The sequence below is a fragment of the Hyla sarda genome, chromosome 3, assembly GCF_029499605.1.
Source record: "Hyla sarda isolate aHylSar1 chromosome 3, aHylSar1.hap1, whole genome shotgun sequence".
Classification (NCBI taxonomy): Eukaryota; Metazoa; Chordata; class Amphibia; order Anura; family Hylidae; genus Hyla; species Hyla sarda.
Genome location: NC_079191.1, coordinates 375,710,966 through 375,736,667, shown reverse-complemented (window position 1 = coordinate 375,736,667; position 25,702 = coordinate 375,710,966). Strand labels below are relative to the sequence as shown.

Genomic DNA, 25,702 nt, shown 5'->3' with positions numbered 1-25,702 from the left:
TGTGGCCTGTTAAAAAAACAACCATATTTTCCTCTTTGGGTGAATCCACATGGGTCAGAACTGCTGCAAATTGGGGGGGGGGGGCGTGGTTTTGATGCCAAGATAACCAGTCGCAATCTCAGGAGCTCCCACTGCTCGACACTGAATATCTTGCTTTAAATCCCTGAAAAGCGGCAGGTTCTTACCCCTGGGGTGCTCCGGTGTTGGGGGAAATCCTGAGGACCCTGCTGGTGCGCGGTAGTGGCTGGAGTGATGGTCCGGTGGTGAGCTCTCCTGCAGAGGGCAGCAGACTTTGAGCACGTTGGTCTCCTGGAGCAGGAGCGAGGTATCCTCTGCTGTGGCTGTCGGGCGGCTTCTCCGCTGCTCAGTGGTGCGGTCGGCTGCTCCCTTCGATCCCCGGCCTGGGCTGCATCTCTCCTGGGCAGTGAAGATAAGGAGCTGCCATTACAGGCTTCATGGGCATGGCTTCCCCATCTCCTTGGTTACCTCCGGGCTCATCAGTGCAGGCCTGGTGTGGTGTCCCTGTGGCTCCTGGCTGAATCCGCGGCAGCAGGTCTGGTTGCCTTGCTGCCTCCTATACGGCTGGACTGCCTTCTCCTACTGGTGTGCCTGCTGCTGCTGGGCCACCTCCTGCATGTCTGTACTCTGCCAGGCTTCAGGCGGCTCTCCACTGCTTGATCCACACTTCTCGGGGACTGTGAGTTCATTGGAGGGTGGCTGTGGTCTTGCTGGGACTTGTGGTGCTTAGTGGTCAGCCTGCGACCTTTGCTATAAGCTGTGGGCCCTGCTCCTGCCCTGAGTGCTTTTTCCCCTGCAATCCTGGGACTGTGTGTCTGGTGACTTTCTACCTGTTCTCTGTGTGGCCCTGTTGGTCATGGGTGGCACTTGCAACAAGAATAAGAAATCCAAAGTGCATGCTGAGGCCTCTCAGCCGACTTCTGATGAGGAGGCTTCCTCTGATGATGGGTCCTCCCACTCCGGTGGCCCTTCTCGGCGGGATCCTGGTGCTCAGACCCCGTTTGCTTCTAAAGTTTCTGTGCAGGCAGCGAAAGCGTTGAGCCAGTTCTCCAGAGCTCAAAATCGCCTCTGTCACTGTTCAAGGGATCTCCGACTCCTCAGCACTCTCCTGCCAATCTATTATGGTGACTAAAGTGGATGAGCTGCAGAAGGAGTTTGTTATTCTGTGTCATCTGACTTAATAGATACATGAGCGCACTGAAGAAGCGGAGCACAGAGTCTCTACGGTGGAAGACACCTTACATCCCTTGCCAGAGCAGGTTGAGTCTCTACAGCGTCAGGTTACCGGAGTCCTGAGTCATATGGATGACATGGAGAACAGCTTGAGGCGCAACAATGTACGCCTGGTGGGCCTCCCTGAGAAGGTGTAGGGGAATGATCCTGTGCTGTTCCTGGAAAACTGGTTGAAGGAGATTCTTCCTGTGGGTACCTTCTCTTCTTATTTCTCCGTTGAGTGGGCTCATCATGTTCCGCCTCGCCCCCCTCCTCCTGGTGGCCCTCCTTGTCCTTTCATGGCCAAACTTCTTCATTTCAGGGACGGGGATTCTATTCTCCGGGCGGTGCGGATCAAGGGCGAGGTCATCTGTTAGGAAAGCAGAGCGTCCTTTTATCCTGATTTTTCTGTGGAACTTCGCAAGCAGGGGGTGCAGTTCACGTAGGTCCAGGCAAAGCTGCGTGACAAGGGCTACCGATACTCAATGTTGTATCCTGCTCATCTCCGAGTGGTGGATGGGGCCTCTACTAAGTTCTTTACTTCCTTGACTGAAGCTCTTCTCTGGCCTGCAGCCCCCCCCCAGTCAGGCCTCCGGATTGAGCTACGCTGGACTATCTTGCCACAGACTGCTCTTCTTGCTTGTCTATTTTTAGGTAGTGGTTAGGGAGATAGTTCCTGTTTAGGGCCTTCACAGGTTCCTGTCTCCCTAGGGTCTCTCTGGATAGTTTCCTCAGTTACCGGCCGTTTTAATTTATTGTGGGCTGGCGGGAGGGAACTTTGGTAGTTGTGCGTTTAGAATTTCTCTGCGTTCTTTGAACGCTCCGTAGCAGTTATATTTAGGATCTAGATCTGCACTGTGTTAGGCACTAGCTGTTTTAAGTCCCGTTAAGTGTTAGACAGGGAGTTCTTGAGGATGTTATTGTTAAACCTGATTGTTTTTGTTTTTGTGTTACGTGTCTATGCCCTGTCTGTCTTTTTGTTGGTTGAATGTGGTGTGTATGTCCCGGTGGTCCTGGTCCTCCTGCAGGCTCTCCACAGCGTCTGTAGTGTTATCTTTTATGATGGGGAGCCTGAAGGTGGTTAGCTGAAATGTCTGGGGGCTTAATTCCACATTTAAAAGGGCCTTAAGCCTTGATTTTGTGAAACTTCAGTCTCCTCACATTATTTGTCTACAGGAGACTCATATTATGGGCCAGAAAGTTTTTTCTCTGAAAAGGGCTTGGATTGTGAGAGGCTACCATACATCTTATTCCACCTATGCTAGAGGTGTCTCTGTGTTAATCACAAGCAGCCTGTGACCACTTTGGGAGATTTGGGATTTTTCACTGTTCCCTGGGTTCTTTCTCATTTGTTATTGTCTATGTATATGTAACTCCTCCTTTTCAGGCCTCTTTCCTGGAGCTAATAACTAGCAAACTCCTGTCTTTTCCATCTGACCCTGTCTTTTTCGTAGGTGATTTCAATGTGGCTCCTGATCCTAAGCTCGACCTCACCAACGCTGCTGACCCGGGCCCCTCCTCCTTTATCACTTGGCGTTCGGCCTGACTGACCTCTGGAGGTGGAAATATCCGATAGCTTCTTCCTTTTCCTTTTATTCTGCGGCCCATAGGTCGTTCTCTCAAATAGATCTTGCACTGGCATCTGAGGAACTCCTTCCTGCAGTAAGCAATGTTTCTTACACCACTAGGGGGATCTCAGACCAATCTGCTGTGTTGGTAAGCCTACACTTAGGCCCTATTCCCCCTTCCCATATCTGGCGCATTCACCCTGGGTGGCTACAGGTCGAGGCAGTTGTTGAGGTACCGGGAGTTGCTCATGCTGATTACTGGGAGTATAATGCCACTTATCCTGACCCCTTAGTTCAATGGGACGCATACAAAGCCACGGTTAGAGGGGCCTTCATAGCGGGAGTTGCAGGCCAGTAGAAGCTTTGGTCTGATATGGAGGGTAGGCTGGTACAGGAGGTGGGTGTTCTGGAGGCAGAGTATGTTAGGAACACCTCTCCTACGACTGAGAGGACAAAATTCGGGGACAAAAATGGTAAATTGTTGGCATATTTGGCGAGGGCTAGTCATCCTGATGCCTCTATCCCCTGAATTAAGGGCAGTGACGGTGCTATGGTGGTAGACCCTCAGTTGATCAACTTTGTTTTTAGGGACTTTTACTCCTCTTTGTATGCTGCCCCTTCTTTGCCCTGTCCAGGGGAAATGTTGTTCTTCTTACGTGACTTCACACTTAGTCATGCTCAGGCGGCAGTGCTAGATGCCCCTTTTACAATTGAAGAGGTGGAACAGGCTATATGTGATCATCCCCATAAGAAGACACCTGGTTTAGATGGGATGATAGGGGATTGGTATATGATGAAGGAGGAGCGACTGGCCCCTATACTACCTAACTTGTTTCACTCGATAGCTGAGGCCGATGCTCTTCCGGACTCTATGCGGGAGGCATTGATTGTGGTGCTCCCTTAGTCTGGGAAGGACCCGTTGCTGCCTGATTCTTATAGACCCATTTCCCTGTGTAATGTTAATATTAAGATCTTGGCTAGAGTGTTGGCTACTCGCCTATATGGGGTCATTAATGCTATCATTCATCCTGACCAAACTGGGTTTATGCCGGGTAGGGCCACTGATGTTAATGTAAAGCCCTGCAACTTAACATAGCTCCGGTGGGGGAGGGCTTTCCTCCTAGAGTAGTGGTTAGTCTGGATATTTACAAAGCCTTTGGCTTGGTGTTGTGGCCTTATCTGTAGGAAGTTCTAGGTACGTTTGGGTTTGGTCCCCGATTTTGCACTTGGGTCTGCTTACTATATGACAGTCCTAGAGCCCGTATTCACACTAACTTAGATGTTTCTGCTACATTTCTCGTGGGCCATGGGACGAGGCACGGGTGCCCGCTATCTCCCTTCCTTTTTGTGCTGGCGATGGAGAATTTAGCGACCCTGCTATCTGTGGTATTCCCAGGGGATCCATTGTAGAGAAGGTTTCCCTTTATGTGGATGACACCCTGGTATATTTAGCAGATGCTGCGGGTTCACTCTTGTCCTTTATTGATCTGCTTGACCGGTTTAGTTCAATTTGGACTTACGGGTCAACTGGACTAAATCATCCCTGATGGCACTTTCCTCTGGAATCCCCCTCCCAACCTCCCTCCCGGATGGGGTGCAGGTGGTTTCTCGCTTTAGGTACTTGGGGGTGGAAGTAACTGAGTCCCTGATAGATTATTTGCTCCTAAACTTGGAGCAACTTCTACGCTCCACTGTGGAACGGCTGACGGCCTGGTCCTCACTCCCCGTCTCCCTAGCCGGCAGGATCAATATTTTTAAGATAATTTACCTCCCTAAATTCCTCTACCTGTTTCATTTAGCTCCCATGATTCCCCCTAGAAAGTTTTTTTAACACACTGTGTGGTGCTCTGGGATCCTTCTACTGGCAGGGAAGGTCTCCCAGACTTGGTCGGGCCCTTCTTCAGCCTCCCAAGAGGCATGGCGGCTTAGCTGCCCCTGATGTTTATAACTACTTTCTTGACTCCCAGTTGGTCTATGCAGTGTGGTGGATCGATCTGGATCTGTCCAACTCAGCAACGGCCTTGGCTGGAGCGATTATGGGTTTCTATGAAGCCCTTACTAACATTCTCTACAGGTATCATTCTAGATCTTCCTTTCCTATTTCCTTTCGGTCTGTTGCTTAAGTGTGGTCCGTGGTGTCAAGTAACTTTCCACAGCCTTTAGTATATCCTAGAGCACCCTTGTGGGGGAACGTTCATTTATCTTACCTGCATGGGTTACAGGATGCTAGGTTCTGGGGTTGTCATTGTGTCAAATTTGTGAGCCACTTGCTTGGAGAGGATCAAGTTTTCTTGCCCTTTTCAGACATGAAGGAAACTTACAGCCTCCCTGGAAATGCCTTCTTTAGGTATCATCAGCTCAGGTATCATCATGCGTTTCCTGAGTTTGGCTCCTTGACGTTTACCCCTGTTTTTTCCTAAGTGAAGCTTCTCCTGGGCACCACGGGGCTCTCTAAACCCTTGACTCAGGCCTATGCTCTACTGCAGACACTGGGGCCTAGCCTGTTCTTACATGAATTTTCTAAATGGATGGCTATTATCCTGGATCTATCTGAGGATCAGTGTAAATAGGTTGTCTTATTATTCTACAATAGTGAGTGTTAGAGATATGTTGATCCAATCTAGGTATGTTTTACGGTTGTATTATACCCCTGCTAAGCTGAAGCGTATTGGTGTTTCGCAGTCTGATTTGTGTTTCCAATGTTCGGGTGCAGTAGGTACTTTTTTGCATGCTGGAGGGTGGTGATGGAGTTTCTGGCTGATAATCTGGACTTTCCTTTTCTACTCACCCCTGCGGTATGCCTGCTGGAAGTCATAAATGAAGTGGTTTCTAGCTCTCCTATACGACTATTGATTCGCTTTCTGCTGTTCTGTGCCCGTAAAGTGGTTGTGATGATCTGGAAGGATACCTCCCCTCCCCCCGCTGTCTCGTTGGCTGGCTCTGGTCAGCAAGTATGTCCCGTTATACCAGACTCTTTATGTGAGTCGTAGGTGTCCAAAGAAATTCGACAAGGTATGGACCCCTGGCTTCTGCTTGATATGTCGGCGGACCCCCCCTGGGTGGATTGTCACAGTAGTTTCCTATAGGCAGTGTGGTTCTTATTAGGGGGGGGGGCTAGGTGGGTGTGGGGGGGAGGGGTTAGTATGTGTTGGGCTTTCTCCGGTTGGGTTTCAGATATGCTCTTATGTTTTCCTGACCAATTCCCTGTATGGCCTATGCTGGATTTGGCTCTGGGTCCTCCGGAGTTTATTGCATTTGTTGTATTTTGTTCCACTGTGGGTGGTATTTAAATAGAAGCAGATCTTTAGTGGGACACATCTCCAGACCCAAAGGTACGTATTTTGGTCAGTGACCCCTGTTCACAGACACTATAACCCAGTGTATTGGGTTTGGTGTGGGTGAACAGGATTACCATTTTGCTAAAAAAAAAAAAAGACTCTTATCATCTCCCTATTCCCAAACCAAAACCAGTCACATAAAAACACATGTTCCTTGTTTTCCTCTGATCAGTGCTGGCTATGTCACATAGGAAAGTATGTGTACTCTAAAAAAACGCCTTCCTCTTACAATGCCAATGGAGTCACAGGGCACCATTTTTGGCATAAGCTGTCAGTTGGCAGCCACTAGGTAAACATGCTGAATTTTCCCATAATGTAAATGATCTAAGAATGTAAAATGAACCCAATCATATAACAATTTTACCTTATTTAGTGATAGCAAACATGTAGTTTTCTTTTCTAGGTTTATTGCATATTAATAGATATAGCTGTAGCATTGCAGACTATATAGTAGACATGGAGAGATGTATCCGATATTAAATAAATATGGCTCATCAGCACGTGAGCTTCTTTACTCTCTGTTAACTACTCACTAGTGTCATTTTTCTCACTTTTCTTTACTGACTGAATGGTATAGCATGAAAATGTATTGTCAGCATCACACAATCAGCATTACTAACATGGCTGCTACCTCCCTGTGCCATTTCATTGACCCCCTCCCCCTTCATCACCCCCTCTGCCATTTCATTCCCCCTTCATCTATCCCCTTGTGCCTCCTCCCCCCTCCCCCCACACCACTTAATTCTCCCTTTTGATCAACCCCCTGTGTCATTTTATCCCCCCCTTGTGCAACTTCATTCTCTTTCTTAATGAACCACCTTTTTCACTTCCCTTCTCCCCCCTTCATTCCCCCCTTGATCCTACCCTGTGCCACAACATTCCCCCCTGGGCCATTTTATCTCTCCCTCTTGACCATTCTCTGAGAAAATACCTCTTTCCAAGGAACTGCATTGTCAGTCATTGTCAACTGAATGGAGAAGGGTATTGACCTATTGGTCATAGAAAATAAGGGGGAAAAAACACCAGACCCTTCAGTCCTGGGGGAGAAAATGTGAGCCCTCTGGCAGGGAGCACATGTAGGTTACACACTGGTGTGGTGCTCTGTGGCAGCCATTTTTGCTGTGATGCTTTGTTTGTGGGGTGGTGTGGCCTGGGGGATTGGCCGGGCAGCAGTGGGGCTGCCTGACCACTGGGTCATTCCCCCTGTGGGCTTGGTGTCTTGGAGGCAGTGGTCACTGCCCGCTAGTGTTAGGTTAGGGACCCACTCTGACTGGGTGGCCTTGACGTGGCGAGTGGGCTTGTACTTTTTGATCAAAATGTATTATAACAACCTGTTAGTTTTTGAAATTATTCTAAGAAGCAAGTAGATCAAAATACAAATGGTGGATGTGCGGCTATGTTTCTGTTTCTCTATTTTTTTTTTTTTTTTTTTTTTAAACCCCTGTTTTTTATACAATATTTTTTTTATTTATTTTTTGTGAATGGTGTTTTTTCAATATGCAGCATGTTCCAACGGATCTATATCTGCTTTTATGCCGATTAAAGTCAGTGGGTTGAACTCTGGGATAATAAAAACAGCAGATTTCTTCCAAAACCAGCACCACACCTGTCTTCAGGTTGTGTGTAGTATTTCAGCTTACCACAAACAACCTGAGGACAGGTGTAGTGCCGTTTTTGAATCAAATTAGCTCTGTTTTTCTATTGCAGGATAACCCCTTTAAAAATACATGTTCTGTTTTGATATAGTTCACATAACACCAAAAAACAGCAAAAAAAAAGTTAATTCTTAATGGAAACAATTGAGCAAATACAGTGCATAGTGAAAGGATTCCGCCCCCTTGAACTTTTCGACCTTTTGCCACATTTCAGGCTTCAAACATAAAGATATAAAACTGTAATTTTTTGTGAATAATCAGCAACAAGTGGGACACAATCATGAAGTGGAACGAAATTTATTGGATATTTCAAACTTTGTTAACAAATATAAAAAATGAAAAATTGGGCATACAAAATTATTCAGCCCCTTTACTTTCAGTGCAGCAAACTCTCTCCAGAAGTTCAGTGAGGATCTCTGAATGATCCAATGTTGACCTAAATGACTAATGATGACAAATATAATCCACCAGTGTGTAATCAAGTCTCCGTATAAATGCACCTGCACTGCGATAGTCTCAGAGGTCCGTTTAAAATGCAGAGAGCATCATGAAGAACAAGGAACACACCAGGCAGGTCCGAGATACTGTTGTGGAAAAGTTTTAAGCCAAGCGATAATATTGAAATGGAAGGAGTATCAGACCACTGCAAATCTACAAAGACCTGGCCATCCCTCTAAACTTTCAGCTCATACAAGGAGAAGACTAATCAGAGATGCAGCCAAGAGGCCCATGGTCACTCTGGATGAACTGCAGAGATCTACAGCTGAGGTGGGAGACTCTGTCCATAGGACAACAATCAGTCGTATCCTGCACAAATCTGGCCTTTATGGAAGAGTGGCAAGAAGAAAGCCATTTCTTAAAGATATCCATAAAAAGTGTTGTTTAAACTTTGCTACAAGCCTGGGAGACACACCAAACATGTGGAAGAAGGTGCTCTGGTCAGATGAAACCAAAATCCAACTTTTTGGCAACAATGCAAAACGTTATGTTTGGCGTAAAAGCAACACAGCTCATCACCCTGAACACACCATCCCCACTGTCAAACATGGTGGTGGCAGCATCATGGTTTGGGCCTGCTTTTCTTCAGCAGGGACAGGGAAGATGGTTAAAATTGATGGGAAGATGGATGGAGCCAAATACATGACCATTCTGGAAGAAAACCTGATGGAGTCTGCAAATCACCTGAGACTGGGACGGAGATTTGTCTTCCAACAAGACAATGATCCAAAACATAAAAGCAAAATCTACAATGGAATGGTTCACAAATTAACATATCTAGGTGTTAGAATGGCCAAGTCAAAGTCCAGACCTGAATCCAATCAAGAATCTGTGGAAAGAACTGAAAGCTGCTGTTCACAAACGCTCTCCATCAGACCTCACTGAGCTTGAGCTGTTTTGCAAGGAGGAATGGGCAAAAATTTCAGTCTCTCGATGTGCAAAACTGATAGAGACATACCCCAAGGGACTTACAGCTGTAATCGCAGCAAATGGTGGCGCTACAAAGTATTAACTTAAGGGGGCTGAATAATTTTGCATGCCCAATTTTTCAGTTTTTTATTTGTTAAAAAAGTTTGAAATATCCAATAAATTTCATTCCACTTGTTGTTGATTCTTCACAAAAAATTACAGTTTCATAACTTTATGTTTGAAGCCTGAAATGTGGCAAAAGGTCGAAAAGTTCAAGGGGGCCGAATACTTTCACTATGCACTGTATAGATGGTAAATGGATAATATATGGATCAAAACCAGAAAAAGAAAGAAAACAATTCGGCGGAAAAATTCCCATTGTTTTCAATAGGATTCTGCTGCATGCACATGGCAGAATTTCTGCCCCGAACACATCTGCCACGGATATTCAAATTCTGACCTCTGCAGAAAGAACGGAGGCTGGAAATGCTTTGCCATTTTTTTGGGAGTTTCCCAACCCACCCCGAACCCCAATTTCTTTAATAGAAATCCTTGAGTCACAAGACTTGTAATGCATAAAATGCCTATAGTAATACCCACAAGGGAAGATTTATCAAAACCTGTGTAGAGGAAAAGTTGACCAGTTGCCCATAGTAACCAGATCGCTTCTTTTATTTTTAACCCCTTAAGGATGCAGGGTATACATGTATGCCCTACGCCAGCTCCCCTTCTCTGACGTGGGCTCCCACGGTGTCCCATTCAGCTGAAAGGATAGCGGGAGGACCATTACCTGCCTCCTCGCTGTCCGATCGATGATCTCATGCTCCAGCAAGCCATGGCAGGCTGGAGCAGCAGAGCACAGATAACACTGATCAATGCTATGCTATGCAAGTAAAAAAACACACAAAAAAACAAGTTAATAAATGTGAATTAACCCCTTCCCTATAAAAGTTTGAATCACTCCTTTTCCCATATAAAAAGAAAATATGTAAACAAAAATAAACATAAACATATGTGGTATCGCTGCGTGCGTATATGTTCGAACTATAAAAATATAACGTTAATTAAATCGCTCGGTCAATGACTTATACATAAAAAAAAAAGAAATACAGAAAAATAAAAAAGTTACAGGGGTCAGAATGGGACATTTTTAACTTTTTTGTGCAAGTAAAACAAACTCAAACCTATAAACGCTGGGTATCATTTTAATCGTATGGATCTACAGAATAATTATAAGGTGTCATTTTTTACGAAAAGTGCACAGTGTAGAAATGGAAACCGCCAAAACTTACAAAATGGTATTTTTCTTTTTTTTTCTCAATTTTGTCCCACAAATATTTTTTTTCTGGTTTCACCATAGATTTTGTGGAGAAATGATTGATGTCATTACAAAGTAAAATTGGTAGCGCAAAAAAACAAGCCCTCATATAGGTCTGTAGGTGGAAAACTGAAAGTGTTGTGATTTTTAGAAAGTGAGGAGGAAAAAAACGAAAGTCCCTAAGGGGTTAAAAAGGCCTCTGAAAAATTAAAGAAGCAATCTGATTGGTTGCTATGGGCAACTGCACAGGTTTTAATAAGTCTCCCGCACTATTTTGCGTAAAAAATGGCACAAAAACTGCATCATAGAGGAGGAAAAAAAGAGGGGACATTTTTTTCCTCCCAGGCCCTCAAGTCTTATAATATAGGCTCTGCACACGAGCACTCATCTTCAAGATCAGCGCACATTTACAGTGTGGCTTATGATGCCTGATAGGGTCCCAAATGAATCGATGGGTTTGGCAAATCTTGATACCCTCAACTCTAAACCCAGACTTATTCTAGCTGTTTAAAAAAAACAAAAAAAAAAAAAAACTGGGTGCCTCTTTCCCACCCTGGACACATTTAAAGGGGTACTCCTGTGGAAAACAAATTTTTTTTTTAATCAACTGGTGCCAAAAAGTTAAACGGATTTGTAAATTACTTGTATTTTAAAATCTTAATCCTTCCAGTACTTATCAGCTGCTGTTTACTAAAGAGGAAGTTGAGTTGTTCTGACACCTCTGTCCGTTTCAGGAACTGTCCGGAGCAGGAGAGGTTTGCTATGGGGATTTGCTTCTACTCTGGACAGTCCCTGACATGGACAGAGGTATCAGTAGAGAGCACTGTGGTCAGACAGAAAAGAAATTCAAAAAGAAAAGAACTTCCTCTGTAGCATACAAAAGCTGGAAGGAATAAGATATAGAAATAATTTACAAATCTGTTTAACTTTCTGGCACCAGTTGATTTAAAAAAAAATAATGGTTTCCACCGGAGTACCCCTTTAAATAAAAAAAAAGTATTCTCCAGGCAGCTTCTGTTCTTTTAGAATCAACAGAGTCCTAGACCGTAGAGTCAAAGCTCACTATTGGCTCTGTATTATACACGCGCATTTTTAACAATTCTATAGAACAGTGACCGAGATCTATTAATCTGCCTGAAACCAAAACGGTCTGGTGTTGCCCATAGCAACCAATCACAGCTCAGCTTTCATTTTACCAGAGCATGTTGAGGGGTACACCAGTGTTTGATCATGAGGGGGCCATGTGCGACCTCTGGAACTCGGGACTCCCCACCCCCACAAACTCCAGAAAGGGAGCCCTGAATCTCTGCTTAGAGCGTAGTGTCAGCTTGCTCTCCATACATTCTCTATGGGGGAGATTTATCAAAACCTGTGCAGAGGAAAAGTTGCCCAGTTGCTCATAGCAACCAGTTTTCAGAGGCCCTTTTCAAAAATGAAAGAAGCGATCTGATTGGTTGCCATGGGCAACTTTTCCTCTGCACAGGTTTTGATTAATCTCCCCCTAGGGGAGCACCAGAGATACCCAGCATGTTCTTTTATTTATTTTAGATGAAAAACAGACCAAATAATAAGAGGGTCACAGAGGTTGGATGCCCCCAACAAACAGACACCAAAAGGATAGGGGGATACGGTTTTAAACACTGGAGTACCCCTTTAGAATATAAAAGCTGAGTTGTGATTGGTTGCTATGGGCAAAGCCAGACAATTTTGGTTTCAAGCAGATTGATTCATCTGGGCCAGCATTCCCCAACCTGCGCGGCTCCAGCTGTTCCTACAACTTAGAGTTGCCATCTTTCTTGCAAAAAAATACCGGCCATGCTAATTTGCATTAATTATATATTCGTGACATCACAGGATACACATATACGGGGGAAATGTTATCCTATTCTGACTCCTATAACTTTTTTTATTTCTCCTTATACGGCCTGTATGATGGCTAATTTTTTGTGTCCCGATCTGCAGTTTTGAACAGTACCATTTTTGTTTCAATGTGACTTTTTTTTATTTTTATTAAATTCAAGAGTTGCAGTTAGTTACTAACTACAACTCCCAGCATGCCCTGATACAGCCTGTGGCTCAGCAGCTGCCCCAAACACAAACTCCCAGCGTGTTGGACTATATGGTAGTATATAGTATAGTTCAGTGTGTTCCATCCAGGGGTGCCTCCAGCTGTTGCAAAACTACAACTCCCAGCATGTTATAGTATATAGTATAGGTCAGTGTTTCCCAACCAGGGGTGCCTCCAGCTGTTGCAAAACTACAACTCCCAGCATGTTGGACTATATAGTAGTATATAGTATAGGTCAGTGTTTCCCAACCAGGGGTGCCTCCGCCTGTTGCAAAACTACAACTCCCAGCATGTTGGACTATATAGTAGTATATAGAATAGTTCAGTGTTTTCCATCCAGGGGTGCCTCCAGCTGTTGCAAAACTACAACTCCCAGCATGTTGGACTATATAGTAGTATATAGTATAGGTCAGTGTTTTCCAACCAGGGGTGCCTCCGCCTGTTGCAAAACTACAACTCCCAGCATGTTGGACTATATAGTAGTATATAGAATAGTTCAGTGTTTTCCATCCAGGGGTGCCTCCAGCTGTTGCAAAACTACAACTCCCAGCATGTTGGACTATATAGTAGTATATAGTATAGGTCAGTGTTTTCCAACCAGGGGTGCCTCCAGCTGTTGCAAATCTACTACTCCCAGCATGTTGGACTATATAGTAGTATATAGTATAGGTCAGTGTTTCCCAACCAGGGGTGCCTCCGCCTGTTGCAAAACTACAACTCCCAGCATGTTGGACTATATAGTAGTATATAGTATAGTTCAGTGTTTTCCATCCAGGGGTGCCTCCAGCTGTTGCAAAACTACAACTCCCAGCATGTTGGACCATATAGTAGTATATAGTGTAGTTCAGTGTTTTACATCCAGGGGTGCCTCCAGCTGTTGCAAGACTACAACTCCCAGCATGTTGGACTATATAGTAGTATATAGTATAGGTCAGTGTTTTCCATCCAGGGGTGCCTCCAGCTGTTACAAAACTACAACTCCCAGCATGTTGGACCATATAGTAGTATATAGTGTAGTTCAGTGTTTTACATCCAGGGGTGCCTCCAGCTGTTGCAAAACTACAACTCCCAGCATGTTGGACTACATAGTAGTATATAGTATAGGTCAGTGTTTCCCAACTAGGGGTGCCTCCAGCTGTTGCAAAACTACAACTTCCAGCATGTTGGACTATATAGTAGTATATAGTATAGGTCAGTGTTTCCCAACCAGGGGTTCCTCCAGCTGTTGCAAAACTACAACTCCCAGCATGTTGGACTATATAGTAGTATATAGTATAGTTCAGTGTTTTCCATCCAGGGGTGCCTCCAGCTGTTGCAAAACTACAACTCCCAGCATGCCGGGACAGCCGTTGGCTTTCTGGGCATGCTGGGAGTTGTAGTTTTGCAACAGCTGGAGGTGCTCTGGTTGGAAAACACTGGTATCGGTTAGCCGGCTGTCTCCGGCAGTGTGAAGCCCGTTATTTTTGGATTGAGAAAAGCCGGAGAAAAAATAGTGCTTGCACCATCTTTTTCTCAATTTTTTCTCTCCCAAAATAACGTCTGCTATTGAATAAAATGGGGTCCACTGGGACCCGTTATTTGCCGGTATGCATTTTGCGGCAAAATTACGGCCGGCAAAATGCAAAAAAAATATATATATAATATATAAAAAGAGGGAGTTTGACGGTTGAATTTGCCGGAGCATACCGTCAGTGTGAAACGGGCCTTACGGTGCAACATTCCAGGAGTTGGATTATTGGTTGGATAAATACCGGCCATTGCATTGCCAGTATTTTTCATATAAAAAATACCGGCAGTGTGGGCAAAATACCCTGCCGGTAAAATACCAGTCAGGTGGCAACCCCCTGTCATGCCAAGATAGTCAACCGGCTGTTGCACAACTACAACTCCCATCACGCGACGGACACGGCTATAGACCTTTTGCACGCCAACTTTCCTGCGAAGAGGCGGCGCGCACCGTATATCTCTACCACATCTCCCATAGCCCGGAGCATGCGACAAAACGCCGTCCTTTTTCCTATTTTCACACGACCCGCGCCGTGCAAACCCTGACATGAAACAACTGCCCTGAGGAAACAGTGTGGCGGTGGCGAACACTCGTGCAATTTGTCTCCAGGAGTGAAGTTTCCCAGCCCTGCGCCCCCTCCCTCCCTGCTGCTGCCTCCCTGCTGCTGCCTCCTCTTCTTCCTGCTCTCCCAGAAGTTCAGGGTACAAGTTTGCACTAGCTCTCTGCTATTCCCCCCTGCCTTGTTGTGGCTGGCACCAGGTTTGTCTGCTGCCAGCTAATCCCTAAACTTCCTACCTGTCTCCCTCACCTACAGACACAGAGCCTTCCTAGCTGTCTCTTGTTCTTCCAAACCCCCCCTAGGCTTGTGAGGAGAGGGAGGTGTAGTGAGGAGGAGGAGGAGGAGGAGGAGTAGGCTGCAGCCTCTGACCACCCAGCTTCATGAATATTAAGCTGATCCTTCCTCCTGCTCCTCCTGCAGTCTCTGCATAGATGAGCAGTCCCTCAGTGAGCCTGCACTCTGCTCCCAGCTCTCATTGTCTGCCTCATCCAACGCCTGCAGCTGATTTGCAAAGAGAGAGAGAGAGAGAGAAAAGGAGCAGAATCAATAATATTAAGAATAGAGGATCCAGTGATAAAAGGGAGGCTGCTGCTCCCCTCCAGGACAATAGAGGAGTGTGTTGTCCTCCTCCACTCGTGCATGAGCAAATCAGCCGCCTATATCAGAGCTGTGGAGCGGTCCCAGCTATCAGTGGCTTCAGGGCAGCACTTGCAGAAGAGAGGCAATGCCTTTACGGAGGAGAACCCTCTTATCTGACCCCTCCTTCAGGCTCTTCATTGCTGCACTATGCTTCCCATTGAAGGTATGGAGCTCCATGCACCAAGCCCCCCTTATGGAGGACCAGCTACTTTTTTTGATTTGCTGCATGCACCTTGTTGCATAGAGTGCACTTCTAATGTTTCCCAACCAGGGTGCCTCCAGCTGTTGCAAAACTACAACTCCCAGCATGCCAGGACAGCCGAAGGCTGTCCTGGCATGCTGGGAGTTGTAGTTTTGCAACAGCTGGAGGCACCCTGGTTGGCAAACACCGATGCACTTTTACTACTTTTTTAAAGAGACATTGCACCTTGCTAGATCTATAGGTTTATCTATAGTCACCCTAAGTGACCGATATATATGATTTAGTTTATTTTAGGTGTACCGTCCCTTTAAGATGCAATCAGTGCCCCTGTGTTTTGTGTACACTGTATGCTATGTGCTATACCGCTCCTTTTTTTTACTGGTGTCTCTTACACACACATATATTTATTTTTTGTCTTTTTGTAACAGGTGTGTATAGCATCAGGGTACTTTGAGTTGGAAATCTTATCGATGCAAAATCCCAATGGAGAATTGCAGAATGGCAATTGCTGCGATGGCACCAGGAACGCCGTTGATCGAAAATGTACCAGGGATGAGTGTGATACTTATTTTAAAGTTTGCCTAAAGGAGTACCAGTCCAGGGTGTCCGTCGGGGGGCCTTGCAGTTTCGGCTATGGATCTACTCCGGTCCTAGGAGGGAATTCCTTCAACCTTAAATTCAGCAGGACTAGCGAGAGGAACAGGATTGTGCTCCCTTTCAGTTTTGCATGGCCGGTGAGTCACTTGTGAAATGAACTTTTTTTTTTTTAATTTTTATATCCATATATATTTATTTTTTTACTTTTTCAAGATTTCTTGTGCATTTTCTTGTAATTTTGCATGGCGCCGACAGTGTCCCCGGCGCGGTACATCAGGACTCCCAACACAGGATTAAAATGCAAGTAGATGTATTAGTAGAGTAATAAAAGGATCAAGACATCAGCGCTGTCAGTGTGCAATGGGTTAATTTGACTACTACAGCCTGAGATACAGAAGCGGATACAATTGGAAGAGGAGGGGAGGCTCATGAGTAGAGAAGTGGACTGTGATCTCCAGTATGTGACCCAGGAGAGAGGGAGGAGTGCCTGGGAATAGAATGAGCTGCTCCTAGAAACATGTGTATCCTCTGTAGTCCTGTATATCGCTGCTGTATAAAGCTGCCCATAAACCTCACCACTTGTCTACAACAGGGCCCATGACTGGCCCATCAATGATGCCCTAAGTGGACTTGATAAGCCCTTTGCATCAGTAGCCTCTGTTGGGTCTTGTAGTTGTGACATGCACGTGCCACGTGGTGAACCATAGGTCCCGTTCGGGCACATTAAACAGGTCATGGACTTCTATGTATGGTTTGCATTGGCACGGTCTATGGGACTTCTTGGCTATTCTGAACCAGAGAATTTTAGTTTTTGGAAGAATTGTCCTATCTACTGTACCATTATCCTATGGCCCCCCAACTGTGAGTGTATTAGAAGGTCAGAAGTTCGGTCTGGTGTTCAAGTAGTGTTGAGGAGCTAGAAGTGGACTAATCTCCTCTAAACCTTACTAGCAGTGTCCGGCTGGGCTGAGTTTTCCCATCATTCACCCTCCTCCCATCTTGTGCTTTAATATGTTTTGTGCATCTTGCAGCTGTAGAAAAGCTATTGGCGAAGCATAGGCTTTAGAGATTTGGAAGGGGACGAATGCCCACCAAGATGTTGCACGTCTACTGTTGTTTTGTATGGGCTGCAGGATGTGCAGATACACCTGTCTGTCACGGTATTGCTTACAACCATGCTTGGCGGTGGGATATTCCGTGAGCTTTCTGAATGCTTCGTTTGCACCACTTCCTTCTGAATGACACATGGGCTTGCATGTGGTTTACATTGGTAAACGTGAGCTAGACGGGGTGGTAATTGCCCTTTTGCTACCCCGGGGAGACTTATTGCTGGTGTAAGCGATCCATTTCTTTTGCATGCTTTTTTTTTAAAAGCAGGTTTGGCATTGATCCATGAGGAGCTAGGGATTTAGACTGTATTGTCGTACCTATGGTATCTTCGAACGCCCTGCTCGTTCCAGTGGTTGCCCTACCCTTCCCCTCCAGCTGTGTCCTTCGATCCCAGCCAGGTGTTGCAGGGTGGGTGTGCGAGCTCCACTGAATCAACGAGTGCCATTCGGATTAATCATTGCTTATGGTGCTACGGAGGCTTTTTTTTATTTATTTTTTTACTGCAAAGTTTCCAAAATTATTTTTTTTTCCCCTCAGTAAAATTCTTAACTCTTGTGTCGGTAGTCAATGTTGTGTCGTAAGCTTTGGCTAAGGCCATGTGTGGGTTACTGGGCATGCTCAGGTGAAGCGTTGCTGAAAATCATGTGTTTACACTTAATTTGCATGCTTTACAAACTCCACACTGAAATGTGTTGTTTTTTATTTTTTTATTTTTTTTTTTTCAAACTTTTTGCAAAGTTACAAATTCTTTTAGACTTTTTAGGAAATATTACTGAAAAAAAAAAAACTTGATCGTATATTTCAGTAATTTAAGTACTAAACTGTCTGTCGTAACTACGGATCTAATTGCATTGTTTTTACTCTGATGCCAAGCCTTGGTGGCTTCACTAGCTGGCTATCAGTCTTCCTGGTGTGTGGGCATCCGCTGCTTAACCTTGAAGGGGGTTTAATTGGCTCAAAGGCCAGTTCTCTTTTGTCTACTGGTGGTTTTCACTCTCAGGCTTTTAACCTTGTTGTTGCCCAATGGGACCACAGATCTTTTTTTGTAATGAGGCCACCCCTGTTGTAATAGACTAGTATGGAACCAATCACGTGTCCTGTGCCGGCTACATAGTCAGTTTCCCTGGACGTTGGCATTTAGCCTAATTTACAAGTATATTGTATAACATCAATAAAAACAAATGCAGAAAGTGTTCTCCCCCCCTCTCTTCTATAGAGAGTATGGTTCCTCATAGTCCTCTGCTATGTCAGCTAGGCATCCTGAGCAGATCTGGAAGTAAAGTTTGGGCAGATACTGGCACAATACCTTGGTTCACACAAGTAGCCTCTGTTGTTGGAGAAAGAGCCGGGTTTTGCTTGCAGTGAGATAAAACTGTTATCAAAAACTACCATCAAAGGGATAAAAGGTTTTATAAAAATCTGTGGTATTTGAAGTACTGCCAACGCTTGCAGTGCCTCCATTGTTGTGGCATTTGACTTTCTTTTTTTCTTCCCATTCTTGCTTTGAAGGAATGGCTCATTCGGATGTTTGCCTACTAACCTGAGGAAATAAATTCAGGTGTTTGATCCTGAACAAGTTATTATGCTCAGTGCTATAGAGTTATGAAGAGTTACTATTCTCTTATCTTTTACGAGAGCGACGGATGTGTCCTAAAACGATGTTACTATGAACCATTAATTCTTGGAAACTAGGTTGTTTTGCCAACTATTTGCACTTAAGAATACTCTTCTCTTCTTTATATAAAGATTTTGAAGATTTTTCTAGGAATTTTATGTCTGAGAGGATCTTGAATTAACCTGTTTTTTCTAATGCATGTTGGCCACTAGGAGGCACTGTTTCATTCTAGCCTATGGATGTTTCGTGTTACTAGATGTGAGAACTCTGTTATGGTAGCTTTTATGGCTTCTGATTAGACTGTATGCATTTATTTGGAACTATAGATTCAGTTTTAAGAAACTGTTCTTCTTCCATTGTATTGTATTGCACTGAATGCAATGTGAATGATTCCTCTTGCTCGCTGCTAGTCCATGCATGGACTGAGTCAGGAATTGATGTTGGTGGGACTGGACTTGTTCTATTGTCCGTTCTTTGTATTTGAGATCTCTTAATTCATGGATTGGATAACAGACTTCTCTGTTGTGTAGGCATGAGTAATGGGCCTGGAGAATAGGGGGCTGTAAATAAATGTAAAGTCATTGGTTTGACCAAGTTGCTAGGTTACAGGCTGACTTGGGACAAAACAAGTCCACTAAACTTTCCTGCACCTGCAAATGGGAATGGCCTTGTCTGTACAGAGTAGCCAGTGTATTTGTGTTGTCCCTACTTTTGCCTTTTCCATCCTTCCTAACCACATTATGTCACTTTGTGCGGCTGTTATGTTTGTATTGGTTTTGTGGATAATTGAATTTATTTGGGCCTGTAATAAATAGCAGCCTCCAGTAATCTAATTCCATGTCTCAGGCTGTAGGGGGTGATCCGACAGACTGGATAACAAGGGGGAGAGACATAGTATGTAGCATTTGCCACACCATTGTATTTTTATGAGAAAAGATGGTAAAAGTTTAAGATACAACTTCAGCTTATCAGCACAGTCTTACTCATTTAGCTTTGCCTATAAGATCATTCGTGTATTATGTCAGACAGATTACTGGGGCTCCAACTTATCCTAAGAACGGTAGATATGGGGGAATATGTTTCTCCTGTTGTAAGATACTGTGGGTGTGCCCACTAGGGCAGTGGTCCAAAACTCAGTCCTCAAGGCCTGCCGACATTCCATGTATTTTTGGATACTCCATTGGAAGAGATGATGGGGGGGGGGGAAGGAATCAAATGCAAATCCTAAACTGTTGGTGGGCCTTGAGGGCCAGGTTTAAGGGCCTGTGCTCTGGGGTAACTGTTTAAAGAGTACCTGTTATCAAACCATATTTTGTAAACTAACTTGGTTTGTATTCCCTAACTACTCCTAACAACCCTCCTGCCCTTTAAAATATTTTTCTGACCTTTTAAAAAGCTCTGTATCCTACCTTTTCCCCTTGCTCACGTTGTGTGAGCTCCCAGCAGGAGAAAGTGGGCATTCCCCAGCAGGCGCGACATCACTGAAGCCTGCGAGAGCTGTGCCTCCCCATGCCCCGTATGCACCTCCTAAGTTTGGTCTCCTGCCTGGCCAGAGGAGTCCAAACTAACTTTGACTTGTGTAGGGAACAGATAAGAGCCACCTAGTGGCCTTTTTTATTTATTTATTTATTATTATTTTTTTTTCTTTCTTCCAATCACATTTAAAAACATATATAAAGGTTGAGAATTTTAGCAGAAATTAAATAGCATGTGTCTTTATAATTACATAAGGAACAATATATTTTAAAGATTAGTTTGGTGACAGGTACTCTTTAAGAATGTTTTATTGTAAGTATTTGGAATACAGTGGAATGAAAGACTATGGTGCCCTACCATGCCTGGCTGGGTAGCAGGACTGGCAGTTTCCCTGGCTGTCAGCTTATAGGACGAGGTGCCAGTGTCGGTGTAGGCCCAGAAAGAGCCTGGCGCTGATGTTGGTATAAACAATCTGATGATAAAACGCTCAAGATAACACTAGCGGGAGCAGAGGGGACTGAGGTAAAAAAAAAAAAAAGTTTAGGCTTGTTCACCAAGGAAAGTCTGTGAACTCTGTGAAAACTGAAGCACTGACAAGAGCCTAAATAGCAGTTTTGCAGGGATTGTCTGAGAGCCTGGGATTCCGACTTATGGAAGAGCCTGAGGGGTGATGGACACTAAGGACAAAGTAGTCAGTGAGCTGGTTGGTAGAGGTATCCTGCATGTTGCTGTGCTTCTGTTTCTAGAGGACTCTTCTAAGGAGAGATTGTGTGGACTGTGTGAGTCCAAGAATACTGGAACGTTTGTGTGGGTTGTGGAATACAGCAGCAGAGGTCTGAGTGTGTCACTGTCCTGTAAACTGGATATTGGGACTACCAAAAGAAGTCCCTAGAAGAAAAGTAGGGGATTTTTAAAGAATACCTCTTCCAAAGTCACAAGAAAAACACACGTTAACCTGTGATAAGTGGGGTGATCAGAAAGGGGTTAAGGCTGTTGTGTATTTTGGCCAATGGTGGTTGTAAGTGATTCTATTGTGGGTATGTATTTTTCTGTCACAAGGACCTCCTGTGGAGCAGGGCCTACCAGTATGGAATGGCTGGTTCAACCCCATTAATGAGTCCTAGAAAGGGCAGGCTTGAGGGAGGTGGCAACTAAGGGTCTATTCATGCGGGCAGAACACACTTCTATGGGATTCTGCACTCCCGTTGACACTTTGGAAATTCTGCTTGCAGAATAGCGGGTATTCTGAAGTGTCAACGGGAGTGCAGAATTCCTTAGAAGTGTATTGGGCTTTCGTTTCAGAGGAATTCCATCGGCGGTAATTCCGCCCATCTGCATAGACCCTAACAAGGATCACAGCTGCACTGTAGGATGGCTGAAGGCAGATTGATGCCTCGGGGGAAACCATTAAGAATTTTGCACTACTGTTTTTGTGAATAAAAATAAAATCTAGTCAGGTTTGCAACTGGTTCTTTAGGTGAAACATCATAACCACCTCTTACAACAGAACATACCGTATTTTTTGCCGTATAAGACGCACTTTTTCTCCCCTAAAACTGGGGGGGGGGGGGGAAAGTTGGTGCGTCTCATACGGCGAATACACACCTATTGGGTCGATCCCTGCGGCCATCAACGGCCGGGACCCGCGGCTAATACAGGACACCACCGATCGCGGTGATGCCCTGTATTAACCCTTCAGACGCGGCGATCAAAGCTGACCGCTTCGTCTGAAGTGAAAGTGACACTAACCCGGCTCAGTCCAGCTGTTCGGGACCGCCGTGGTGAAATCGTGGCGTCCCGAACAGCTTACAGGACACCGGGAGGGACCTTACCTGCCTCCTCGGTGTTTGCTCCGTGCCGGGATCCCCTGCATGGTGGCGCTCTCCTTCGACGTCGTCGCGCACGCCGTCCCGTCATCCAATAGGAGCGGCGTGCGTAGCGACGTCATGACGGCGACGGAGAGTGTGGATCCCGGGGAAGAAGACGTCAGTGACAGCGATGGATCGACATCCAGGGCAGCGGTGACGGGTCTGGAGCGGCGGGGACACGCGGGTATTACCTCCTATCCAGTGGTCTTCAACCTGTGGACCTCCAGATGTTGCAAAACTACAACTCCCAGCATGCCCGGACAGCCGTTGGCTGTCTGGGCATGCTGGGAGTTGTAGTTTGGCAACATCTGGAGGTCCGCAGGTTGAAGATCACTGGGTGCAGAATCCTTTTTTTTTCCTAGATTTTGCACCTTTTTTAAAATTGGGTGCGTCCTATAGGGCGAAAAATACGGTACTCTGCCTGTATGCGTGATAAGCATAGTTCATCTTATTATTGGCATACATCATATGATCAGACCATAGGGCCAAATGTTCATGTGTTTAAAGGGAAACTCCAACTTTTATCAGTTGACTCTGTAATAGCAATGCCAGCCATGGCCTGTGGGTGACCTGGGCTGATGTGTAAGTGCTGATGGCAGGAATTGATACAGAGCATCAATACTCTTTTTAAATCAGACAAGAACCACTATACCATTGAGGGAAGTACTCCAGAGTCTTACATAGTCTTGCAAGACAATAATAGGCCTCATGTACGAAAACCAATGTTTGTCCTTAGTGAAAAATCTGATTATTAAATTTTACATTTTTCTGTGCTATGATAGGATCAGCAATCAGCTGCTATGGATAATATAGATTACTTTTTTTTTTTTTTTTTTGTCATTTTAAAAATATTGCAAAATTTATGCTAAAAACTTGTCTTGGTGGAACATGTTTTATATATTGCAATTCTATGGTGTATATAGAGGATGATGGTAATGTTGAGCCTTTTATTTATTTTTCTCTTTAGTCTGTATTTTATAATTTCCAGAAGCCTTTTATCTAACAAGGAAACTGCTTCTTTTAATGTTTTCCTCAATCCTTTATCAGACTGGTCGTTTGCATTCATCAGTCGCTCCTTAATGACTGAATTGTTATCATTTATGGATTTGTTCCAGATAAACTATCATGTTTGCAGGATGCTGGGGGTTGTAGTTTTTAACTGAGACATTTTTTTTTTTTGTACTCCTGCTGCAGTTCCCCTAAATGTGAATAGGTGATCTATGAAATCTTTGAAATTTGTGTTATTTCTGTGTTTTAGCATTTTCGGCAGTTTAAGGTTGTTGTATGTAATACATCACCTATAAAATACTGATGAATTGTACAAGCATTCCTCAGCCTCCTCCAGTTTACATTGAGAATTGATGTGCTAAAACCCTTGTGACCTTTTCCAGTTGGACAGATAAGAAAGTCCATATGCGTGTAAATGATGCACCGCTAACATGTTTGCATTGGCTTTGGAGGGCCTGTAGGCCCACATAGACATTAGGATGAACCTGCCAACTGTCTAATGTGGGTCTCTCCACTTTCCCCTGATGTCGCGTCAGGCATGCTGGATTTCAACTGCTTGATCTTGGAGATAGAAGGGGTGTCTGGCAACAGCTTACCCCTCTTCTCACCATTCTAAATCATCCAAGCTGAAAGCTCAGATGTATAGAGGGATGGGGAGAAAGAGAGCTGTTCAGCCAACAGTGGGTACCTCAAGACTGTGTTCAAACTATGGTAGTTGTTTTGATAGCACTAATCTTCCTATCAAAATGATGGACAGTTAGACAGAACACAATAGGGTGTCAGGCATCCCATTTGAGTCTGCCGTTTGACAGTCCGGCGCTGCCATCATGGTTTTCATTATAATGGCTCTGTGTACAGAGCCTAACATGGGCTTCCATCAGTTGGACTACAACACTCTTTATTTACTGGCAACAAAGAGCTTAAAGGGGAACTCCGGCCCTAAGACATCTTATCCCCTATTCTGCTGCATGAAGCGATGATCGCTCTGTCTGCCGTTACGCCCCCCTCCCATAGGCTTGCGTTGAGGGGGTGGGGCGTGATGTCACGATACTCCGGCCGTCATGAGTCTTCAGACACGGAGCGATTCTTTGGATAGGGGATAAGATGTCTTGGGGCCGGTGTACCCCTTTAGAGAGGAAGCACATAATTAGAAGAACATGGCTGCCGCTTTACAGAAACTGCTCTATACCAGTCCTTGATTTGATGGATATGACTGCAGCACCCCACACAACCTGTTGACAGGTCTGGCGCTGTCTGGAAGAGGAATGTTTTTTTGGGGGGTTAAATGGGTTTGCACTCAACTACCAACCTTTTTGTTGAAGATGGAGAACACTAAAATGCAATCATCATAGTCCTCAGGTACTTGTAGTGAGTGCAGCCTTCAGTGCATGGTTAATGTGAACCAATCTCTTTCTACTATATGGTGTTCTTCTAGATAACAGTCAATCGTGAATAAAGACACCGGCATTGCTAGAGTACAATAAGGATGTAGATAAGATAATGGGTAAACTATGGGAACAAGGTCGACAGTCTGCAGAGATGACACTCGCACACTGGTCTGCACTTCATATCCCAAGTGAGAAATGATATAATAAAAGTGAAGGCTCCACGACATCCAACGCCCTCCTACCAGCACAACCAAGGTTCTGCACTTCAGGTAAATCAGTAGAAAGGGCTCTTGTTCCTGCCTGCTGTGTGTGAACCTGACTGTTGTGCTTGGCTGGCCAGCTGGTATTCTATCTATTAACCTTGCCACCCTTCTGTAACTAGTGCATTTAATTATCGGTGGGATCCTTGAAGATGGCGGGTTAATGTCAAATGGTGGGGAAGGAATTTATGGCCCAGTGAAAGTCTACTTTGATATACATTTTTAGAATTTTTATTTTTGATTACTTTTAGGTTAGATCCACATAAGACTAAAATTTTGCTAAAGCATCCATATTAGCAGTGCTAGGGTATATTCACACAGTGCATTAATTTTTATATAATTTATTTAATAATTTCTGGCAAAAACCTACTTAATTGAGTTTAGGGACAGTTCACTGTAATTGTACACCTTTTTTAAGAACTTCCTTTTAATTGCTAAAAGCACAAAAATGGCACTTGATATAAATGCATAGATAACAAAAATACCAAAAAATATCTAAAAGATGCAAAAGCCTATACAGAAACCATAACAATAGATGGAAGAAAGGTATGCATTATTTTTTTCCAGTAACCTGCAGTTTACAACATTTAGGTGAACGTTAACTAAATTTATATCATTAACAAATTCATCTTTTATAGCTTAAATTTTTTTTTTTCTTTACATGCTAGTTTTAGTGATTAGGATACATTGTAGTCTGGCCACCCAGACAGGCAATGACTGCTAATATTAACCAAGAACAATAGTGTGGCCATTCTGACTGCACCGAGGATTACAGAACATAATGGGGGCCCATCCAAAAATAATGCGAATACAGGACAAGCAACAGGAAGCAGCAGTAGACTCAGCAGAGCTCGGCTCCCAGACAAACCGTGGACTTAGTTCACACAAT

At 44.5% G+C, this 25,702-nt stretch overlaps 1 protein-coding gene across 1 annotated transcript in view; it reads left to right on the top strand.

Annotated features, from left to right (window-relative positions):
- Nucleotides 1–15,033: 15,033 nt before the first annotated feature.
- JAG1 (jagged canonical Notch ligand 1) overlaps nt 15,034–25,702 on the top strand; it is a 50,523-nt gene continuing 39,854 nt past the window's right edge. The window contains exons 1-2 of the mRNA XM_056563389.1: nt 15,034–15,452; nt 15,920–16,225. Of these exons, the coding sequence (XP_056419364.1) occupies nt 15,375–15,452; nt 15,920–16,225 (384 nt within the window). The 5' untranslated portion in view covers nt 15,034–15,374. The remainder of the gene's footprint in view (nt 15,453–15,919; nt 16,226–25,702) is intronic.